The sequence below is a fragment of the Zonotrichia albicollis genome, chromosome 1, assembly GCF_047830755.1.
Source record: "Zonotrichia albicollis isolate bZonAlb1 chromosome 1, bZonAlb1.hap1, whole genome shotgun sequence".
In the NCBI taxonomy this organism is placed as follows: Eukaryota; Metazoa; Chordata; class Aves; order Passeriformes; family Passerellidae; genus Zonotrichia; species Zonotrichia albicollis.
In genome coordinates, this window is record NC_133819.1 from 27,791,559 (window position 1) to 27,810,519 (window position 18,961).

At 39.9% G+C, this 18,961-nt stretch overlaps 1 protein-coding gene across 1 annotated transcript; it reads left to right on the forward strand.

Annotated features, from left to right (window-relative positions):
• The first annotated feature begins 705 nt into the window (after positions 1-705).
• Positions 706-17,463, forward strand: TMEM106B (transmembrane protein 106B). Its single transcript, XM_074536667.1, has 8 exons — positions 706-862; positions 4,008-4,229; positions 6,935-6,998; positions 8,332-8,491; positions 9,266-9,406; positions 9,510-9,559; positions 11,158-11,211; positions 11,953-17,463. The coding sequence occupies exons 2-8, from the start codon at positions 4,010-4,012 to the stop codon at positions 12,089-12,091; spliced, it is 828 nt and encodes a 275-aa protein (XP_074392768.1). The 5' UTR covers positions 706-862; positions 4,008-4,009; the 3' UTR covers positions 12,092-17,463.
• Positions 17,464-18,961: the final 1,498 nt, after the last annotated feature.

Below are 18,961 nucleotides of genomic sequence, written 5' to 3' on the forward strand. Positions count from 1 at the left end.
CTGCACTCGCTTCGGGCACCTCTTTGTGCTGTCCTGCCACTGCTTTAGTCCCATGAGCATCTCCTTTCTCCCGGAGCACAAGGGGGCGAGGAACTTCCACCAGAGCTACCGAAGGGGACACAGAAAATAGCGATGGTGCCTCACAAGGTACCACGAAGCGGAGGACAGAAGGAGGGGGCGCTCATAGCTGCGGGCAGCACGGCAAACTAGTAATAGGACGAGAGAACATGGGTTTAACCTGACCGGGGGTTAGGCTGGACATTAGGAAGAATTTCTTCACAGGACGGGTGACTGGGGCACTGGGATGGACTGCCCTGGAAGGCACTGGAGTTACTGTCTCTGGAAGTGTTTAGGGAAAGACTGGATGTGACCCTTGGTGCCGTGGTCTAATTCACACCGTGGTTCGGTCGTAGGATAGACTTGACAACATTAGAGGGTTTTTCCAATGTAGATGATTCTGTTAATAGGATTCTGAACGCCGGGAACCAAGGAAATCCCGAATGGGATCCCTCTGTCCCCTTTAGACCCTCTGCCGCAAAGCGGGGATGCGCGACCTCCCTATTCCCATTTCCCCGACCCTTGGTCCCACTCCCGGATACGGGATGGCCCCGCACCCCTCGGGAGGGCGGTGTAAGCGCCATTCCCGAGCCTTGGGTCACCTGTTCCCTGGCACGGCCAGGAGCGCAGCCCCAGCCGGCTCCGCCCGGCGGCTGCGGCCGGGCGGGACGGGACGGGCCCGGCTCCGCCCCGCGGCTGCGCACACGCCCGATCCGGGGCTCGGCGCCGGCAGCTGCGTCGCTCCCGGAGCCTCCGGTTCTGCCGCTGTGCCGTGCCCGGCCCGGCCCGCGGAGCCGCGCCGCAGGTGGGGACGGGAGCGCGCTCCGCGCTGGGCGGGGGCTGCGGGGCTGTGGGGCTGCGCGCCGGGCGGGGGGCGCTGCGGCTGCCCCTGGGCCTCGGCGGGGCCTGGGCAGGCCCGCGGCGGGCGGGGGGTGCCGGGGGCCTGAGCTGGGCCGGCCTTGCCTTGCCTTACCTGGCTTTGCCTTGCCTTGGCCCTTGCCTTGGCCTTTGCCTTGTCCCGTGCCCTGCCGTGCCGTGCCCCTGCCCCGGGACGGCTCCTGCGCCGAGACCACCCCAGGCCGAGCGGGGACGGGGGGCCGGCCGGGCAGCCCAGCAGCAGCCGAGCTCGCCGGGCCTTGGTCCAAGCCTGCCGGCTGTAAACTTCGCCATGTTTGTGAGAGCAGCTAGCGCTGACGGACGAGAAAATTCCTAAACCCCAGGATTTTTGAGTCCTGGAATTTTGGCAGCGCCCGCCTTACCGCTCAGGCGGTGTCCGAGACGCGGCTCTGTAGCGGGGTTCGGGGAGGCAGCGCTGGTCGTGCCCAGCCGAGCTGGCCAAGCCTGTGCTGCCAAGTCACTGCCTGGCCCTGCCGCGGCCTCTGCCTCGCAGGAGCTGCCGATGCTCGCGGTTAACGCGCAGCTGATGGGGCAGACGGTGGTTGCGATTCGAAATCTTTCGCTGTATTGAAAAAGAAGTAGGTTTGTAATCCCAAGTTTATACGTGTGCATATAAAGGGTAAGAACATCAGCCTGACTTGCTGGAGAAGTATAACAATTTAATTTGACTCTGTGAAGTTTCACTGAGTTTATAAACAAAGTAGTTTCCTCTGCGCTTGCATGCAGCTCAGGATGTGGCGGTTCAGTCTGTCTTGTGACGCTGTTTGGGTTTTGTCCACCTACTATTGTGCTGCAGTGCACGGCAAATTGAAGGGTGCGGTCGTAAACAAAAGCCACTTGTCACATTTTTAATTTACCGAACCCGTTTTAACAAACTCTGAATTCACGGAAATCCCAGCTAAGTTCGAGGGGATTGTACCATCAGTTGCAAGGGAGACTGCACCAAAGCAGAGCTGTTCGTGAAGTAGGATTTCTGACTTGGGTGACAGCATGGAAGTTGTGACATACGGAAATGTTATATTGTCGGAATTACTACTGTTTAGCCTCTAAGTGCTGGATAAAAGATCAACGTGTTTTTGATTTGTGGTCAACTGTAACAAGGTTCAGGCTTGGCTAGGGGAAAAAGCATGTTGGTGAATCTAATTTTGCTTGAAGATGCTTCTGTGTTTTCCTGTTTGTGAACTGAGATGTTTCTCCCTGATCTCTGGCACCATTAAATTCAATTATTGAAGCACAGGTACAGTTGGCATTGAAGGATGCACCTGCTTTAGTACTTTAATTCAAATAAAGGATGTGCTCTTGAAAAGAGTTCCCAGTCAGCCTTGCCTGCTTCACTTTGGTTCATGTCACAGTGTGATCAGGGAGTGTGTGAACTTTTCCTTCTGGAAGGAGCTAAAACTAGAAGGTGCATTTCAGTTGTCACTGGGTGTTGGATGAAGTGGTGGCAGAACAGCACGATCCCTGAGCTTCCAGATCTGTAATTGTGACAGCTATTGCCTAAGCTGCAGCGCTCAGGTTCCGTAGCTTGAGGGCTGTAGGTCAGCTGCAAGGAGAAAAGTAAACAAAACCCCATGTGAAATAATTGTCAACAGTGTCAACAGCTTTTTCAGGATTTTTTTTTTCAATAGCTCAGTAGTTTTAATTTTCAGTTCAACAATTTCCATTATTGAATGGCTCCTAAACTTGGAGTATTTAAAAAGTGCTGTAGCAGCAGAAGGGTAAATAGCTTTCCTGCTTGCAAGGGTTTAATGACATAAGTGGAAAAAATAATCCCGCATATTTGCTGGGACAGTAACTGGGACTGGTTGGCATTTGTTGACTTACTTTCCTTCTCCCACATTCACCTAGGCTTTGTGGCAATGTAATGAATTAATGTTGTGTTTGCATTGCCATCAGTATTGAGGTATTTCTGTTCTGTCTTGAGTAGTTGGTTTAAAATATTCTGACTTATCTTCCTCTTTTCATCTTCCTTCTAGGGCTTCCTTTTAGTGAATGAGCATGATAATTCCTAGCTGCCACTCTAAAAATACCTCTTAATGGACAAAAAAAAAAAAACCAAACAGTGAAGTTTTGCATATTCTTTTTTAATCAATTGATTGATCAATTGATTAGTCAGTCAATTTTGATCAAAAAACTGATTGAGTGATTGCTGTCTCTGTGTGTTAAGTAACCAAAATGGGTTATGTGGATCAGCTGAACAACTAAGTGCCATTGCTGTAGAGGTTTATTTTTTTTTCTCTTGGAGGTTTTTTCCCACATGTTCCAAACTGGAGTGTTCCTGCTTACTGCACTTTTTCACAGACTTTAGTTTCAAATGTTCTGTGTTTCAAGAGATTTTCAGTGTTATGGCTGAAAAGGTACAGTAATGAGGAAAAATTAAAATACACACAGGTAACAAAAATGGTTTTTTGAGTGATACTCTTTTTTAAGCAGGTCTTTTTAAATGCTGTATATTGGCAGCTGCTATGTTAAAGTAACTCCCATTTTTCACTTGACTTCCCTGAGAACTAATCCTCTTTTGAATTAAATGGAGGCATCAGTTTAAATACCAGGTGATCTATATTTCTAGCTTGGAAACTAACAGCCAATCCTATGTTCTCAAAACAAGTTCAGGCTAAAAAATTTACTAAAATTAGGTCTGTCGTGTGTAGAATTTACTCAAAATTGCTTTCTATGGCCCAGGGCTGATTTTGGTTTTTTTTTAATACAAAGATTAGTGTGTTGTGTTAAAGCCTGTACAGTAACAATCCTTTGAGAAACTGTTGCTGCAGTTGTACTGTTCTGACTTTAAAGCCTCTCACTGACCCTCTTTCATCCTGTGCATAAAGGGGAATCTGAACAAAGCTCCCAGTTAATTCAGGTTCTTTACAGTTTGGGATTGACTCCAGCTTGACCAGGCCTTAGTGCTTTGTGGATCCTAAGGAGTCTGAACAAAGGAGAACTGACTCTTGTCAGACTGTGGCCACACTGTAACAGTTACCCGATGTAGAGGAATAAATGCAAGCCATGTTTGAATCATTGTCCCTGAAAACATCCTTCTGACTTTGTTTTAGACATGGGAAAATCACTTTCTCACCTGCCTATGCATACGTGCAAGGAAGATGGCTATGATGGAAGCTCAGTGTCTGATAATGTGAGGAATGGTTTAGTTCACTCGGAAGTGCACAATGAGGACAGCAGATGTGGAGATGTGTCACAGTTTCCCTATGTGGAATTTACAGGAAGAGACAGTGTCACCTGCCCAACCTGCCAGGGAACAGGGAGAATTCCACGAGGTAAGTTTCTTTGTTTATTATTTTATTATTTTAACCTATAAATTTACATCATAACCATATGCAGTTGTAATAATGCATAACAAATAGCTTTTCAAGTCAAGATGAAGTTTTGTCGTCTTTTTGACTTTTTTTCTGCACTAAGCATTTTGTTACACTAGATGAATATAACAAATTGGGTCAACTGTTACACCTTGGCTGTTACAACTTGGATCTCCTCTTGTCTGTACAATGCAACTTTCTTCCTCCTCAGGTTTGAATCCACCCATAACCCTAGATCTTGCAAGTTAAATTAGCAAACCTTTAGTTTCATGACATTTTATTGCATTTTTTGCTTTTGACTACCTATTCTAAACTATTTGAATCAATAGATAACTGCAAAAATGGCTGCAAGTACAAAGATGGAAAAGTAGACCTGGGCTGCAGCACCTCTTCCTGATTTATAGTGAATTCTTTTGCCCTCACTGCTCCCAGTGTCTCTTGTTTTCTTTTACCCTGCTTTTGTCCCACTGGTGTTTGCTAGGTGGATAACTCCCGCTTGGAGTTGAAAATATATAGGTTCTTTGGCTGCCTTGGAAAGGCATAGGCTACACAGCATTAGTCTCCATACCTAACTGTTTTGTTTGCTTTGCCCTCATCCTTTTCTTTTCCTCTTGGTAAAACGTGCTGTTTTGTTATGCTTCTGTCCTAAATGAAAAGCTCCCTCAATATTTATGAAGAGACTTGTGGAAGGAGAACAGGGGATATCTGAAACCTGGCAGAAGGAGAGCCAAGTGGGCCAAGGCACAGTATTTTGCTTCAGCTGTGAGATTTTCCCTTTGACTGGGGAAGAGCTGATGACATGATTTCATGCTAGAGTTTCCTTTGCCAGACCTCTTACCCAAAATAGATTATTGGGTGTAAAAGCTCTTGGAACTGATTTTGAGCAGCAGCTCAGGAAACTTGAGTGATATCTGTGCCATGTTGTCCTTCTACATGTGCTTCAGTGGGATTAGTTTATGGCACAGCTCACAAACACTTGTGTCTCACCTTTGTAGAAGGACCAGGGAGCACAGAATATTTCAGTGGTTGCAAATACCACAGGAGATATGTGTTTTAGCTGTTAAACTTTCTACTACAATGTATTCTTGGAGTACCTCTGAATTAATCGAATTTCACGCCTAGAAAAGTTATGAAACTAAAAATTGCCTTGCCAGAAAGGGTAAAAAAGTTTGTTCTGTTAACTTGTTAACTTGAAATACTTGTTAATATCAATAGCACGTTTTACTCAAAGTGCAGAAATAGCCAAATTTCCATGTTCAAAAGCTTCTTATTTTCACTGTAGAATCCTTGGATGCAGTACTTAAATAAATGTTAGTTAATTATTTTATTAAAGATTTTGCAGTAACTATAAAAACATGCACGTTGTGTATACATTCTAATGAAATAATGTGGTTGAACTTAAAATGAGTTATTAGAGCTAAGAGGATTGTGTTTGTAATCATTCCTTAGTATTTTAGAGAAGAAAAAATGTCACGTTTTGGGGTCATTTGAGGAGAGAGGGGAAAAATTAAGAATGAGAGCATGACTAGTAGGACTATAATTAATAGGTGATATGATGGCTATACTATAATAAATCCATGAAATTACGTTTTGTTACTTGAACAGCTTTAGTTTTTAGTATGATGTATGAAAGGAGTACTGTGATATTTTCTTAAAGGTTGAAGACGCTTCACTGAAGTAGAGATGAAAATGTGTTTTAAATTGGTAGAGGCCTTTTAGAATGTTGATGTTTTGCATGCTACTGTATGCTTGGTTAGCATGTTTTGCTTAGCTTAGTGATTCAGCATGGACTCATTGCCAAGTGCTTGGTTAGCTAAGTGATGATATGACCAAATTCTGCACTTGGCTTAAAAATTGCAAATTTGGCCTTGAGGCCTCTGTTCTCATACAGTTCCACAACAAACAGCAAAAGCTCTACTGGCAGATGTAGTACATATATTTTTAACCACTCATCTGTGCATGTGCTCTTTACTTCTGCTGTTAAAAAAATAAACCCTATAAAAATGCTGTCCAGTGACATAAGTTTCATGGAGAAATTCCAGCAGATATTTATTTTGACTCCCAGGGTGCTCAGCAGCACCATGATAAGTATGGTTTTATATACTTCTGATTTCCAGAATGCAGTGTATGCATAGCTTGTGTTGCCCAGATCACCTGCATTGTTAGCTTTGGTTGTTTCAGTTTGGGCTTGTTGTTTGTTGCGCTTTTTTAACCAAAACTAACTTCTGCTTTTTCAGAAGAGTACATGCAGAATGCCTTCTGGATCAGTTCTTACTGCCCAAGCTTCTGAACGTTTTGTCCCATGAGTTCATATGGTCTGGCATAAATAGCTCAGAGCTGTTCTGCATCTCTTTTTCTCCAGGAAGTGGTGCCAGAGGAAATACTGCCTCTGGTCATGTGTGCAGCACAGAGACAGAATTTATTGCTGTTTTGGTCCTTGTGGACTTGGTGTTTTTTCATCTTGATGTTGTGTAAGCTATGCTCTATTTCAGAAAGTGACATCAGCTACAGTAGCATTCGACCTGGGTCCTTATCTGGAATTTAAATGTTTGTCTTTAGTGTTTATTCTTTAGTGCCACTAAGTTGTAACGGTTACTCTTTGTTTAAAAGAGCTTCAACAACACTTATTCTTTGTTTAAATTCTGAAAGGGTGTTTTTGTTTCCAGGGCAGGAAAATCAGCTGGTAGCCTTAATTCCATACAGTGATCAGAGACTGAGGCCAAGAAGAACGTAAGTCAATAGCTGTTTGTGATACCTGAATCTACAGTTAATTATTCTCTTCTAGTTAAAATTCAACAATTCAAAGGGGATAGCAATAAGAAGAATCAAACAAAAAATCACTGGAATGCTTTCTTGCATTCATTATTGGAAGAACAGGGCTTGTGAGTAACCTCTAACTCTTGGTGAGTTATTTATTAACAGGTGTGCATACTTCCATCACAGTACATCTTGGCTAAGTACAGAGCTAAGGAATACTGTATGACCTATCCATGTTTACAGTAATGATGTGAGTAGGTCTTAATCTCTGTAACATCCTAATTGATCTAAGCAGATCTTCACTGTTAGAGTTTGAGTTAATCAGTATTGTCTTTGAGCCACTACTACAAAATAGGTCACCTTCCATTAATTAGCAACATTCTGGTTTTTGCACTAGAACAATCAACAATTTATGATACATAATTATATTTAATTTTACCATAGCTTAACAGCCTATTTAATTTTTTTTTTTTTCTAGGATCTGCTTAGGGGGGTTCACTACAATCCTCAGGGCTTCTTGTTCTGACATGTTTTGGTTTTTATTTCTTTTTTTCTTTTTAATGGTTCGATATTTTTGTAGTAAACAGAAATGAGTGCCAGGTAAAAGAAATATATTAGCTTCACGTGATACTATTCTGGATAATGTATCTGATGTAATGGTAGTAAAAATATGGGACATATTACTTTACTGTTCAAATCTTGACAAAATTGGAGCTGAAGTAGATCCTTTTATTTGTGGAGGGTTTTTTATTATCTCTCACACCACTACCAGCACCCCACCCTCCTATGCACACACACACATACACACACACACACAGCCACACCCACACAAACACACCCTTTTCTATTAGCTTAATTGTGAATTTCCTGCTCCTTAGCTGCAGTCCTATCACTTTCCCTGGAAGTCAGGATTCTCTGTCATAAGAGCTTTATTTTGTGTTCTGGGTGGTTTTTGTGAGACTTCCACAAAATGATGGAAGTTGTGCTATAAATAAATGTTAAGAGGAAGTGGATTTGTTTCAAAGCACATAAATATTTACTTCTTCCGTTTTCCTTTGCAAGTTACAATTGTTGGGGTAACCACATGATTTGAAATGTGGTTTCTGATATTTATGCAAGAGTAACAACTGTTTAAGACATAGCTGTGAAGTGCAGCATAGGATTTTTTCCTTTTTTTAAGCTAATGGAAGCTAGAAATAGACTGAATTAATTGTATTCACTAGTCCTGCTCCTTATCACTTAAAATAGCATGTCATTGTTTTTTAATGTGCTTTTGACTCTGAATTGTCCTTTTTTTCTCCTCCAGAAAGCTCTATGTGACTGCTTCTGTAACTGTGTGTTTGCTGCTCTCTGGGCTGGCTGTGTTTTTCTTGTTTCCTCGCTCGATTGATGTTCAGTACATTGGTGTGAAGTCAGTTTATGTCACTTACGAACAGGAAAGGCGGATAATCTATCTCAATATTACGGTAAGTCTGACTTTTTGGGTGTTTGGAACGCATGAATGCAACAGAAGGTACTGCTTTGAGAGTTTAATGTAGAAACTGTGGTCTGGCTGAAAAGCTTAGTTGGTGCCTTAAGAATTAGAGTCGGTGACCAGTTTTAAAAATGTAACTGAGCCTGCTGGGGCTGGTTCCTGTAGCTGTAGCTAATAGAGATGTAGTTGCAAGCTGACACTGGGTATTCTGTTTTCAAGGGAACAGTAACTTTGGAGTTCTCAGTGTTACTTCTGGAATATGTCTGAATTGTAATGTGTGTATGTAGGAATGCTGTTTGCAACTGCCCTGGTATTTTGCCTCTGTCAGTGTCGAGGAAAAATACTTTTTTATCCACCTTAAAACTTAGAGGAGCTCTTCCCACATAGTTCTTGATTTCTTCGTAATGACCTTCATACAGGTTTGCCTAAAGACTTTTGGTGGAGTTCTTAATTTTAAATAAAGCAAAGCTGCCATGGGAGAAAGAGGTCCTTTGATAGCTAAATTTCCTGGAAGGAATAATTGAGGATAGGAAGAAATGCAGTATCTTAAGTGGAGGGTTGTTACCACGAAAGTTGTGCAGAATTTTGTGTTACTCAATATTTTCACTAAACAAACTCAGAAGTGATGGTGACCCTGCTCCTCACAGGCAGGAAAATCTGCTTGCAGAATGTCTGATATTACTGTCCCATGCACAAGATTCAAAATGCTTGCTCATGGAGATACACAGAATGGATAAGTGTTACTGTTTTGTGTTTGTTTTTTCAGAACACACTTAATATAACGAATAACAACTACTACTCTGTTGAAGTGGCAAATATCACAGCCCAAGTTCAGTTTTCAAAAACAGTTATTGGCAAAGCACGGTTAAACAACATCACCAACATTGGTCCACTGGATATGAAACAGGTAAATAGCTTAGGCTTTCAAAGTTAAACATGTGTTAATCTTCATATATAAACCTACTTAGTGATGTTTTCATTGATTTTTTATTGTGGTTTTTTTTTTTTAGATTGATTATATGGTGCCCACAGTCATACAAGATGAAATGAGCTACATGTAGTAAGTGTACTCACTTTTAAATATCACATGAATCTTATTAAAAGTTGAGGTGCTGTTAAAAACAACTTTTTCCAAAGTTAGCAGGAATCTGTTTGAAGGGATGCTGGGGCATTTTCTTTAAGTTTAGTAGTACTGAAAGATAGGCAAACCACAATTGCTTGATTAGTTTCATATAGTGGCTTGCTGTACCTGACTATATACCCTTTAAATGGTATCTCTGTTATTTTAGGGCTTGGCGCTAGTTAGGATGGCTGCTTTAAGGGTGGAAGTGCAGGTGTGTTCCCCTAACAAGTTCTCTAGTAACTTTCCCACAATTTTCTCTGCAGTAGAAGGAAATTTGTATTTAGTGGTATACAAATTAGAGGCTTCTCTTCACATGTTGTGTACACAATAAGCAGTGTTTACAGCCTGCCCTTTGAGTGGCTTTATTCAAAGCTCCTGAAAGTTCATTTGTCCAACAGACAAATTATCTCTTGGTCACAAACCCCAGTTTTAGTTCTCTTACACTGAAAGCTTACATTGATAATGAAAAACCTCCTTATCTCTTGGTCACAAACCTCCATTTTAGTTCTCTTGCACTGAAATTCAGACTGAACAGAAAGAGTTAACTATTGAGGTTTCAGGTCTGTGTGCAGTTCTAGTGGATGCCAGCCTCTTTGGGATGGGAGAAAACCTTGTTGCTTTCAGTTGTTGAAATTAAGTGAAATAGATGTGAAATGCTGAAAGGCACAGACTTCAACAGAAAACGTTGAACCTCTGTCACCTTTTAAAATTCTGTAAGTTAGCTTTATGTAAACACAGAATCTTATCAATCTGCTCACACTTTGGGTGCATGAGGAATAAATAAACTTCATAAATAGCCTTCATAGAGCTCATGATAATGCTGTATTTCCTTACAATTTGGATAAGTTGAGTTTACGGACTCTTTATATTTTATTTTTGTTAGTTCAGGGGGAAAGAATGACAAAGGCATGTAAATATTGGTAGGCTGGCTGCCAAGCAGTCTTACTGCAGTGATCACGTACTTTTCATTCTAGAGCTGATAAAGAGCAATGATTTACGAAGCAGTGATTAAAAATATGCACTTACATGGTGCTCTTTATGGCTGGTATGTAGGCATGTGTCAGAAAATGAAAGTCTGAAAAGGGTATCTTGCAAGAGAACAATAACCTTGACTTTGGAATATCTGTATGTTGGTTAAAGGTTATGTTGCGTAATATAGAAGTGGATGAGTTCAAAAAATAGGTGACGAAGTGATCCTGACAGGCTTCAAAGGTGGTGGCTCAGATTAACCTTGGTTAGCTTCTGGAAGATGGAATGAACACTTTCTGAGAACGCTTCTGTTGTGTCCTCAGCATTACATGAAAGCAAACACTTGTGAAGACAGTACTTGTGAAAGACTGTGTATGTAGCAGTGGTCCAGGTACAGTCACTGTGATGGAGTCACTGGCAAATTATACTGTTGCCGTTGCCAGCAACTCTGTAGCCTCTATATACAGACGGCAGAATTTCCCATTTGAAGCCACAAGTCTTGCTTTTCAGATAATTACCCTAGAAAAGTTTGATATAAATCTAACAATTGTTCTTCTTTTTTGCAGTGACTTCTGTACTTTACCATCTATCAAAGTACATAACATAGTAGTGATGATGCAGTAAGTATGGTAGTCTTCTTATGTGTAAAAAACAACTTCAGAAGCCATGTAATTCTCATTAAAATAATACTCACATATTTAATCCAAAAGGTTTTGCATCATAAAAAAAATGAAGTCAAGTTGCTTTTTTAGTGTAATAGCTTTATAGTTACAGAAAGTGAACTGTGTCTTTTGACAGGTTCTGGTGGTGTAAAGACTGGATTGACAATCATTGTTACTGTATCTGCTGTGCAGCTGGGCTGTAGCCATGGAGCTCCTGGTGTCTCAAAAACTTTAAAATTACTTTGTGTATCAGCCATGGTTCAAAACTTGCTGAGAACTTTGGTCTTGAAGGAGTTTATGGTTTTAGTACTCTGTCAGAGACTGCTTTGTGACAGTGCTTTTTTGTGATTTTGCATAAATTTCAGAATGGTGGGTCCTTTGTTGGTGAGGGAATGGGGCATGTCTTTACAGTAGATGTAGCATGGCTTGTAGTTTGTTTAATCATTTGCTTTCTTATCACAAACAAGAAATATTATTTGTAATGGTAGATTTTACAAGTAAACCTCAGCTTTAGCATCTTTAGGAAAAGGAACCAGATGTCTGTCATGGAGAAAATCTATAGTGGTAAATCAGTAATGTTCTTAAATGTATTTAAAACATGTTTTGTTCCAAAACCTTTTCCTTAATAACCCTAGTAATATAAACACAGTGATTTTTAGAATAGGAAACTCAAAATCTCTTCTCTTCTGTCTTTTTAAGAGTGACAGTGACAACCTCGTACTTAGGCCACCCTGAGCAAATATCCCAGGAGAGATACCAGTATGTGGACTGTGGAGGAAACACGACCTACCAGCTGGGCCAGTCAGAATATTTAAATGTCCTTCAGCCTCCACAGTAAAAGCACCTGTTGGTTGGTGTGGAATGGCTGCAGTTGGTGCTTGCAGAGATCCTTTGGACAGAACTGGTGTTCCATGGAGCAGAGAGTACATGTGATGTACAGCATAGCAAACGTGGAGATCTGTACACTTTAGATGCAAGGAGGGAAAGGTGCAAATTGTAAATAGGTGCACTTGTTAAATGTTGTGTTTTCCCCTTCTGTTTGCTTTCTGTTACTGTAAGCACTTCTGTCAAGTTGTGTGGTGGGGGGGAGAGGGGGAATATCAGATTCTTGAACAGAACTGGGACTTTTCCTTACAGTGTGGTACATCAACTTAGAGTAACTGTGTGTATGTCTGTGTTTAGGTGAAATGTGTCACTAACGAGCATTTTTAAAAAGTAATACTCATAAATTTTCAGTTTATACTTCAGTTCTTGATATTTGACTATTGAAAACAGAATGTTACTACTTAAATAACAAGATTACTTTGAGGTGTCTGGGTATGAAATTTCTAGTAGTGACCCAGTGGTAGTAGCTCTTTATTTTGGGATTCTACACTTTATTTGCTATCCATGATTAGAGGTGACATGCAGTCTATGAAAGCCAGGAAAGCTCTCTTGGATGACACTATAGTTGAATGTCCAGTTTCTAGAATCTGGCATCTTTTCATTCATATTCCCTCTTGGTACCTATGGGATGCTATGAGGAGAATGTATATTGTTAGATTCAAAGCTGGGTTTAAAAACTAAACGAGAAACAACCCCCACAACAATTACTGACAAAAGAAAAATACAAGACTCTAGAAAACAAACAAGACTTTACCAGTCTGTTTTTTAGTAAGCTTTTTAGAACAGGAATTAAAATCAAGATTGCGCAGCTGGAACTAGGTGGGAAACTTTGAGCATGGGTTTGGAGAGCTTGGTGTAAATTTTTGTGATTTTTACTGTTTTAATATATTCTGTACCTAAGCAACTTTTAAGTGTTACTACGTTGGGTTGTGTTCATTTCTGGCACAGGCTCAGCAGGCAAATGCTGTAGTTACCTGTACCTCCAGAGCACTCAACGGTCACATCCAAGTTCTGTAAGGGAAGATGGAGCAATTCTTTCTGTAGGAGTACAGGCTGATGGAATTGTGAGATGACTGACTGACAGCACAAAATAGTTTCTGTAGCACAGTTTGCACATGCCAATTTCTGGGGTAACTGTCAATCGTGATGATTATAAACTTTGGGTCCAAAGTTGTTTGACTCCTAAAGGCTGACTGTTCTGAGGGTTAACTTTTTAATTAGCTAGATCAGGATTGTTTTATTTCTGAATTAGGTGAGATGCAGCTGTAAGAAGATACTGTTGAAACTGTTGCGTTGTAATGAAAAATGTATTTTTTAAAATAGGTATTACTGGTTTTGTGCTGCCTATCTCCTGGAAATAAGCTACACAAAATGAATTGGCAATAAACACAATAGAAAAAGGCTTCTGAGTAACTTACTACTAACAATCTCTGATGCTCCAGTACTTCAGTGAAGATACATGTCTACATTATTCTCTTCTTTGCTGGCCTCTCTTAGATGGACCTAAGGGGGTGGGTGGGGAAAAAATGTGGGTGATGTAAGACTGATTTAAGAGACATTAAGTAACCATAATAAACCCCTCCCCCATCCTCTATGTCAATTGCTCTGAGCACTTGCTCTAGACTCTGTGAAAACCTTTGGAACCTCTACTGTCATATAGTTGTTGTCATATTGATAGATGACAACATGTAGTTGTTGATAAGATGATGACTTCATCTTTTACCTTTAGAGAACTTCTGTAACTGGAGTAGTCAGTTGAGATGACTTATTGTAGTTAGATTCTGAAGATTATTCTTGATTTTGGGCCCTTAAAAGTAAACATTCTTTATTACAGCTCACAGTCATGAGGGAAACTAGTCCACAGCTGACTCCCCTTTCTAGAGTTTAGGTGAGGTTCAGTCCTGTAGCTGCTAAAATGCATTTATAAGCTTGTCTGATAGCCTGCAAAGATACAGGTGATAACTAAAGACCAGGAGAGTGGGGAGCTGGCTGGAAGCAGAGAGGTGAACTCATAATAGCTAGTGTAGAAAGATATGCTGATAAGAGCAAGTAGGGAGAGAATTCTGGTTTAAATATATCAGAACTGAAGTCTGCCAGCCAGTGATACAGGCTCTTTTCCTCTAGGCTTAAATATCTACACACTGGAGTGTTATTTTTGTTTGGGGGTTGTTTGTGGATTTTGAAATAGAAAAAGAAGAAAACAGCTGTAGGCAGATAGTAATATTGATTTAAAACAAATTTTTCTTCCAAGGATGAAAAGTAATCTAAAATAACTGTAATAGCACAATGATCAAATTATTTGGTGACAATAGTGAATGCTGCTTTTGCACAAGCATGGCAGGGGGAAGTTACACTTTATGCAGTGTTGAGACTCAAACTGGCTTTTGAAATTTTGGTGTACATGTTGAGCTACATCAATACTTAAATCTGTGATTGTTAACCTTGCATGAAGTGCTTGGAATTCTCTGATTTAAATGAAATAATTGAGTGGAGTTAATCTTTCCATGTATGTGTCAGAAGAGAGAGGATAAAACTCAGTTTATTTCATCTAGAATATCTAAACATCAATTTGTGATAGACTTACTGAATGATGAAGAGTTCTCATCTTAAGAAACAAACTGTGGATTAAAAATCCCACTGAATTCACAAATTAAGTCAGTGATGGGAGAATAAAAGGCTGAAGGTTCTAAGTGCTAGAATTCCCTTGCACAGCTGTCAGCATATTACTAACCAAATAAGGCAAGTATTTCAATTTATCTACTGATTTTAATATAGCATTTCATCAGATAAACAGGTAAACATCGGTGTGAATATTTAACTTGTACTTGCTTTATATGACCAAGCTTGGAAACATACTAAGGGAGCAAGGGAACTCACTATTAACTTTTATAACTTTGTAAACAAGGTATCAGTATAGATCCAAGTGCCAGACCTTTTGTTTTTCAGATTCATTTTATCTTGATCTTAAAATAAAAAGGCAAATCTTTCAGTTCAGTTGTAAATCAATAAATACAATTCTCTCCAGAAAGTCGAATTGAAAAAGTAAAACTTTTTCCAGTTTTTTCTTTTGTGTGTCTTCTGAAGTGATTCATATTTCACTTGTAACTTCCTCTGGTCTTCACACACTATCAAATACCTTTGTGCTGATATTGCAGTGTGTTTATTTCTAGTAGAATTCTTTTCACTTGAATACTTTGTAGCAATTCCTTTGCCAATTCCTGTTGCACTTTAAAATGGAAGCTCTGATAGTTATTTCTTAAAACAGTAAGAAATATAGTCTGGATGTTGCACTGTAATGGCACTATTGAAAATCAGCTTAATGTATTCTGTTTAAAGTAACTATAAAATTTCAAAAATATAACTGAAGTATGAAACACTTAAATGCATTAAAATGTTGACTGTTTGACCATTGGAGAACAAAGTTATTGTACATTTCAAATATACTGCTTTAAAAATATAAGAATTAATAAATAACCATCCAAGATCCAAACCATCAAAGATCTAATCATCAAATATCTATTTGGAGAGTTTTAAAGGGAAGCACTCTTATTAAAAGATGAAATACCTGACATTCCTGAATTCCTGGTGTGGGAAAAAGCCTGTAGAAGTTCATTCATCATTTCTTTACTCATCTCAATTTCAAAGAGATGGTTGCTTAATTCCTAACCTTTTGTGAAGACAAACCATAAGTATCTTTTTCCTCTGTGGTGTAACTTTGAAGTTCTTTATGCACTTCTGATGTGTGCATGACCTTGATATTAACATTGTAGTGTTTATATTTTGCAGCCTGCTGTTGGCAGTGTTGAGTACATGTTTTAGTTGACTTTGCTTCAAGTTGTCCTTGCAGTTCTGCAAGTGAAAATCTTTTTTCATAGTAGTGCATTGCAAACGTGTCTGGGCTTTTTGGCATGTGGTTTATAAAGGGAACAATTTGAACACCAAACCTCTAAGTGCTTGGGTTGAACCATGAGGGTCTTTAACCTGACTGAAGAGCTGTGCCCTCATGATGGAAAGGATAGTGCTTGGGGTGTTACGAGAGAAATTTCTATATTCAGGGAGTGTCAAAAGAGAACTAGTGTTATTTCTTATTCAGCATTTAAGGTTTCCCTTTTTTTTTGAGGGTTGGTAGTTTTGTTTTTGTTTTTCTTCCCAACCCCCTAATCTGTAGCAAGACATCTGTCTGTTCCCTTCTGAAATGGGTGACTTGTTCCAGAGTTGGGCAGCTGCAGGAAGCTTCACGTCAGCTGAAGTGCACTTGTAGAGTTAAAAGATGAGAAAATCCAGTAATGGTACCTCTAAGAACTAAGAACTAATTTTTTTTACTTGCCTGTTTAACAAAATGCCACAACCCTAGTAATACTTCCAGGTTTTTCACTACTTAAAGGGAAGGATAAATAATGCACGTGCAACCAATATACTTCAGCAGTGGACTAATTGCAACCAGCAAAATATTTGTTAGTGATGGCACTGGTCACACCAAAAAGTCTCATTCTTTTTCTTTTGGCCCAGGGAAGGAGGAGAAATAGATCTCAGCCAAAAGATGTTGTGAACAATTATTTGGCAGTGGCAAACACCCAGAGTTTGTTCCACTTAGAAGTCAACTTCCTGTTTTGTTTAGCTCTGGAATTGTAATCATTACCAGAGGGGTGTTTTGGGGTAGTTCTACTACCTACAGCTTTTGCCATGTAAATGTGCTTTTCCATGGGTAGGCAGGACTGTTGGCCAGGAAAACCAGTCTGCATGGGATCTGCACACTTCATGTGGATTGCCCTCCGGTCTAGTGGGAGTAACATCCTGATCCTCATGCTCTTCTCCAGCCATCACAAGGGTCCTACAACTTGGATGCATGTATTTCCTGGGGACTGGAACTGCTTTTGCTTTGCATGGGCAGGGATGTTTAGTACCACACATGTAAGTGTATTATGGTGCCTGAGTATTTTGGGTCTGACTGACTGTGATTTAGTTGTTTTGTTTGTTTTAAGGAAGCAAATTTAACTGCTGTTAACATCCAATGTACAGAGTGTGCATATAATAGCTTGAGATATGTATAGAAATACTAATGAGTGATAACTATTTTTGTAACTTAAGATGTTCTTGTAAGTGTGTCGCAAACAATCTATCCAGTAAAGCATGATAAAAACTCTAGAAGTCAAAGAGTATTTTGGAATGACATGTAGGACACAGAAGCTATGTTAATGTAAGCTAACTGGGGCACAAGGGATCTTGTTATTCAGAGGTTCAAAATCTGGATCTAACTTCATTATGAATATGTTTCTAGGCAAGATTGTTTGACTCAAAGAATGATATTAAATTTTCTATTTAAAATGCTTGGATCACGTTTTTTTTTTTAACTGACTTAGTATTTTTCTCCCCTTCTTTCCTGTATCCCACAGGTTTTCTCTCTATCTCACCATATTTTTCCACTAGCTTTTATGTATTTTCAAGGATATGACTTCAATTTTTGTAACTTGGCATTCCATGATGTGAAGACTTTGCAATCTACTTTTTTTATACTATGTTTTATTGTGTTAAGTCTGTAATAAACTTGAGTATCTGAAAGCTGAACACCATATGTGAATGAATTAGTGTGTCTCACTAAGCTACTGAAGTAACTGAGTCCAAACTTGGGCTGTTGTGATGGTTTGGCCCCTGCCACCAGGTGAGCCCCCACGCCGTTGCTCATATGCTCTTCCCTCCCAGTAGAATGGTAGAAAGAACTGGGACAAGCAAGAAAAACTGGGAAAAGCAAGAAAACTTGGGTCAGGATGAAGACATTTTAATACGAGAAGCAAAGCTGTGTTCACAAGCAAAACAAATTAAGCAATTTATTTCCTTGCAGCAGGCAGGTGTTTACAACATATAGATAAACCCCATAACCCTGGTTAGCCTTCCTTTCTGTTTTTCCTGAGCTTTTATTGCAGGGCATGATCCCATATGGAATAGCCCTTTGTCAGCTGGGAGCATCTGTCCTGCTGTGTCCCCTCCAGCTTCTTGACTACTCACAGCCAAACCCTGCAGGTTTGGGCATACAAAAAGGGGGAAGAGGCAATGAAAAAGGAAACCTCTGGTGCTGTGTGAACTCTACTCTAGCCAAAACATTGCTGTGTTATCAGCACTGTTTTATCCACAAACCCAAAGCACAGAGCTGTATGGCTGGGATGCTGTAAGGAAAATTAACTCCATCCCAGACAGACACAGTTAAACCTATCTGCAAAGCTACTTTAGGGAACCATTGTTGCTGAAAAACCTGAATCTTTAAAAACTGGACAACAAAGAACATGACTTTGGAACATTCAGAACATTCATAATACTCAAATGTTACAAATAGCTTTACACAGATTTTTTAGAACAACTTAGTGGGATATTTTTAATGTTTGTCCTGGAGAAAACTTGAATATTCACAAGTGCTACACCAGTTTTCTGGTTTGGATAACAAATGGGGTCTTTTTAGGTAGAGGGTTTTTGTTACAGCTTGTGAATCTCTTTAGAAAGGCTGACTTTTTTTAACTAAGTTTAGGTGGGAAAGTAACTACAGTAATTTTCTTTCTTTCTGTTTTCTTTTGCATAGAGTCATTCTCCATCCCAGAGTTGTCATAATCATTGTTACAATTGTCCAAGCCCTGTATGGAACACTGTAAAAAGGAGAACAACCTTTAAGCATTACTTTCCGTTGTTTAGATAAGAGCTTGAAGAGATGGAAAAATCAGGTTCTGTCTTGTTCTACTGATCTGGAGATGGATTGACAGAAAAGTATCTTTAATGGTGAACAGTTTTATTTGATCCAAAAACATCAAACTAAATTATTTGGATTCCTCTCCTGTGC

Excerpts from the sequence above, each read along its gene's own strand:
- TMEM106B (XM_074536667.1), top strand. The coding sequence starts at position 4,010 with ATGGGAAAATCACTTTCTCACCTGCCTATGCATACGTGCAAGGAAGAT. Across the intron at positions 4,230-6,934 it reads AACAGGGAGAATTCCACGAG|GGCAGGAAAATCAGCTGGTA; the intron begins GTAAGTTTCTTT and ends TTTTGTTTCCAG. Across the intron at positions 8,492-9,265 it reads TAATCTATCTCAATATTACG|AACACACTTAATATAACGAA; the intron begins GTAAGTCTGACT and ends TTGTTTTTTCAG.